The 4921-nt window shown below is 35.6% G+C and overlaps 1 protein-coding gene across 1 annotated transcript; it reads right to left on the reverse strand.

Annotated features, from left to right (window-relative positions):
* Positions 1-228: 228 nt before the first annotated feature.
* Positions 229-4921, reverse strand: LOC137746009 (syntaxin-132-like). Its single transcript, XM_068486052.1, has 13 exons — positions 4679-4921; positions 3708-3818; positions 3465-3521; positions 2750-2798; positions 2332-2420; positions 2170-2243; positions 1934-1976; positions 1782-1842; positions 1645-1670; positions 1489-1566; positions 1205-1285; positions 761-826; positions 229-585 (listed from the first exon to the last, which is right to left on the reverse strand). Exons 1-13 carry the CDS (start codon positions 4694-4696, stop codon positions 412-414), a joined length of 927 nt encoding a protein of 308 aa, XP_068342153.1. The 5' UTR covers positions 4697-4921; the 3' UTR covers positions 229-411.

Here is a 4921-nt window from a genome sequence, read left to right on the forward strand (position 1 = left end):
GACTTGTTCTGCCGGTGATGTGTACCAGTCCATATTATATTATGCTTGATAAATTTGCTATTATAAATTGTTGATATTTGATTAATGGTTGTTCATGTAATGTAATGAGGCATGAGGATTTGTACCGAGCTCCGCAATTTTGATTGACCAAAAAAAAAATCGACGGAAATATCTCTGTGACGGTACTGTTTTATAACCAGTAACATGAGACATTCAAGAAGGAAAAACTAGTTTTCTTTTATGTATATTAAAGAATATAGTAAGAGTGTTTCAATTAATAGTGTTACATGCAGGCATTATCATAGGAGAACAAAAAAGTGCCAGAATGATTTCCCATGAGTTGCTTGAGTCCCAGAGGTGTCAGTTGTAGTCCCCTATACTTATGAGTTACAAATTACCAGAGGTGCTAATTTAAGCACCATTGTTACTACTCCACGGTTTTAACACAGCCACCGCGATGATTGCAACGATGATAAGAAGGACGAGGATCGCAATGCACATCCATTTCCTCGAACTCTTTTGTAGCTTCTTGGCCTTCTGAAGAGCATTGTTCCCTTGCTGTACATGATCTACCGCACTTGATACCTGCGGAATAAAAACACAAAATACGTGATCGTCATATCTGATACAGAAGTGGCAAAGTGTGATACAAGATTGACATTCCACGTCACGTTTTTTCCAAATCAAGTTCTTTTTTCTTTTGGGCTTAAAACGCCAAGAAATTCATGGGATCATTGCGCTTTCAGATTGTAGTATTTACCTGGGTTTCTATGTTGTTAAGCAAGTCCCCTTGTGCATCGACCAGCACCGCCATATCCAGAAAGATCTGTGCATAAGAGAGAGAGTTATCATATACTCATGGCGAAACACAAACAGAAAGTTTTCCTTTCAGTTTTGCAGCTATTCTCCCGGTTGGCCTCAAGGAATCGTGGCATTAAAATAAGACAATAACTTGGTTTTCTTATAAGCTACATGACTAACACATACTTAGCATGTCATGACACAACTTAATGATCTAACCGATCACTCACTTTCTTACAGAATTCAAGCAGCAAGATTCAACAGATTAATGTTATTATATTCAATATGGCAAATACCAAATTGTAAAGTGAATTCTAAAAAGTAAAGCCTATGCTAGACATCTGTATTGTATAGCAACTTCATGTCTTCGTCAGAGAGTATGCATCATAAACTAAGAATATACCTGTTGTAAATCGAGAAGCTTCCTCTCAAGATCTCTAACAGCATCATGTCGCTCTTGAATTTCGGCCAGAGTGTCCATTATCTACAATTTGATACACAATTTGGATGTTATCAATCTTAATCAGAAAATTCAATGTTTCAACAACCCAAGCTAGAAGAGTTAGGAGCTTAAAATTAATTGTTCAAGATGTCAAAAAATGTGTCAAGTCTGTGAGAGAATGCACAATTTCGATAGTAAAAAGTGCTTATTTGGGGGCAGAAAATAAAAAAGGAAATTTGACAAACCTGGCCTCGCCCTTGTTCTTGGATTGCCTTCTGGAAAATTTGTTCACTGTCTCCTGTCTCGATTAATCTTTCAATTGTCTGTACAATGTTAAATAATTAGAAAATGAGCTTTCTGGTATAGATATATCGTAATTTCAACAGTGCAATAAGTTTTACCTCTTCATCAGCTCTTGCGCCCGTCACTGACATTCACAAAATGCAAGAGAAATAAACTATAAAATCAGATCATGGAAATTCAAGTAGAAGCTCCAGAAATAGCAACCAATGATGAGTGGCAAGTGAGGGGTTCAAACCTGTAAAAACTCGCCTCTCAACAACATCACGGTACTCTTGATGGATGGTGTCCCTTAGAGTCTGCATGTCTTAAGTTCAAAATTTAGAGATGAAAGAAACAAAAATTATGAGATTAAAAAATAAAATGCATGTGTGGGTGTGTATGACCTACCTGAAATTCAGCCATCTTGTCCTTTAATTTCTTTTTCAAGGCACTGCAACAGTAGATAACAGTGGACACTTGACAATGTTAGATTCAGCTGAGTTGACAATTAATAAAAGATTTCTCCAACAAGCATGTGTGGGTGAAAAATCATTGGTGATACCACAACTTAGTAGATACCAAAAGGAAATGAGGGGAAATAGGTAGAAGGCATCTTGAAGGCAATTGTTGGAGTACGAACTTACAGGGTTGTTGCTGTTCGGGATCTATCTACACCTGTTCCTTTTCCGCAACCAGCCTTCTGTCTATTTGCTAAATTCTGGACCCATAAGGAAAGGTTAGTCAGACAAACAAAATTACTACCAACCACAGAAACAAACACAGCTTTCTGTTGAGTCAAAACTTACCTCTTTGTCGAGTTCGTCAATTTTTGACTTTATCCATCGAGCAACTTTTCCAACTTCGTCAACATCTTTCTCCATTCGTTGCTTGATTGCTGCACATGGTGAAAGAATCCATCATCTTTGTTGACTTAATGAGGGAAACGAAAAATTAAGTTGATAAATGCAAACAGAATATATATCACCAGTAAAGGGAGAACAGATTACAGGGATTATTTTTAGATGTACGAGATAACACGCTAGAATATTTTTTGACATCTCCTATCTTACATACATCTTGTTTTCTCCCTCCGTTTAAATCCATAATAGGCATCATTTTATAGAGCTACGAAAGAAACAAACATACATAACATAATAGAAAATACGAATATAAGCTTGAAAGATTCACTTGATTATTGAAATAATTAAACAAGTTTGAGATTACATTTCATTGAAGGAGCCTTAGTAACAGCCTTGGACTCTTCATGTGCATCCTGCATGAAAAACAAAAACATTAAAAAGTGATAAAAAAGTGCATCTTATATCTCAAAGAATCATTCCACCAACTGTAACACGCTCCAATTTTTTAAGCTATTGTACAAGGCACAAAAAAGCGAACAATTTTTTTTCTTCCAAATAACAGTTTATCAATGTTTAAATTAGTGGGATCAAACGCAGTAAATTTACCAATCTGGATGATGGACTATCGTGCAAATAAACAGAACTCAGTCCAGTTGCTATACAATTCTATGTTACCTACACTGCAGTATGATGTTTATGTGTTCTGTTTTGTTACAATTATACTCGTTCATGACCTTAAAACTAAAATTCCCAATTTGATGAAGACGATAAGTAACTAGAAATGCACTAATGATATCAACACATATTGGCATCACGCTTGTAATTACAAAGACGACAACATTACCAACCAAAACGGAAGGACTCAAGTCTTTGAGCTTCTTGGATAAGAAAATTCACTCTCAATTAAGTTTAACGGCTGAATTCATTAGCGCAACACTGAATGAGACCAAGTTAAAGAGTAACCAATTCAAGCATTTCAGACAATAGCACCAACCAATGAGGAACTATGACAGCAGAGACAAACAAAAAACATTCATGGCGCTGACAAGGTAAGGAAAACATACTGGAAAGCATAATACCTGGAGCTTTTTCAAAAGTTTATCAAGCTTCTCATTTTGCTTCTCAATCTCTTGAACCTGGGGGCAAAAATCATGAAAGCATTAGACAGAATCAACAGAAAGTAAACATAACACAAATTCCATATACAGAATAATTATCTATGGAAAAAAGTAAAAGGAAAAAGAGTAACGGAAAAAGAAAATAATTGCGTTTCATGCATTTAAGGGATGTTGCACAAAAATAAGTAAAAGAAGTTAAAACACCTTTTTGAAAAAATTCTCCAAACCAAGTTCTCCAGAATTCATTGAAGCATGTGCTCCTAGTTCGATATCTCCATCTCTCAAAGCTTGACCCCGAGAGATCTCAAAAGAATCCTGCAAGCAGTAAATAGGTCATAAATGAACTCGAACAAAACCTTAATCCCGAATCTGATTGCTTGACTTCAATACGGTCTAGGAAAGAAAGATAAAAGGAAAGAAAAGGCACGATAACAATGACTTGAACCTACATAACCAGATGACACTGCTAAATTTCTAAGAACACATTCTAGTAGACAATTAGTATAGACAAGCAAACCCGATACATAGAAAGAAAATCACGGCCTCGATTGCAGAGCTTGCGTATATGTCAAGTGTTATTCAGCATTATGTAAAACTACAACACTCGTTTTACAACTTCCATCATTGTCCTTGTTGTTAATAATTTAAAATCCAAAAAAGAGAAAAAGGGAAGTACTTCTTGTCAATTACAGCGTCAAAAGTCTAGTTTATACGAATCTTTAGTGATTCAAAACATCAATGCCGATGAATTCTGTTCAAAAGCTGAGAAATAAAAAACATTACAGATAAACAAAGGGAAAAAGAAAGCAAATTGTTCAAGTTTTTAAGTTTTGGTAGCCACAGTAGCTTGTGTTGATTGAGCTGCGATGAATTAAAAGTGTAAAACCAACCACTTGCATTCCCTCAATCACAATGCAAAATCCCATAATTCATTAACCTTCAATTTTTCATCAATTTCCCTCCCTTTTCTCACTAACCAAACAGAATGTACAAAAAGCCAAACCCCCATAAGCCAAAAATTCAAGGAAGAAAAAAAAAAAAAAAACTCATTAAAAACGCAGATCCAATAACATAACGCAACCGGATCAGAACAAAAACAGAGCCACAAAACCTCCAAACATGCCCAAACAAATAAAGCATAGCATAAATTAACGAACGAAAATCAAATACATTACCTTTAGCAGGTCGTTCATTGTCGAGGGCAGCTGAAAAATGCAACGATGAAGAACTACAATTTGAGAAAAAAAATTAATAAAAGCTAAAAATTTAAGGTAAAAAAATGGAAGCTTTCTCTCCTCTGAGGGACCTGGTTAATTAAAAAAAAAAAAACCAGGCCACTGTCAGGGTTTCCAGAGGAGAGAGAAAGGGAAACCAAATGAAAGGGAATGAAAGACAGAATGTGCTTTTTGTGTTGGAGA

Source organism: Pyrus communis, chromosome 9 (genome assembly GCF_963583255.1).
Source record: "Pyrus communis chromosome 9, drPyrComm1.1, whole genome shotgun sequence".
NCBI lineage: Eukaryota > Viridiplantae > Streptophyta > Magnoliopsida > Rosales > Rosaceae > Pyrus > Pyrus communis.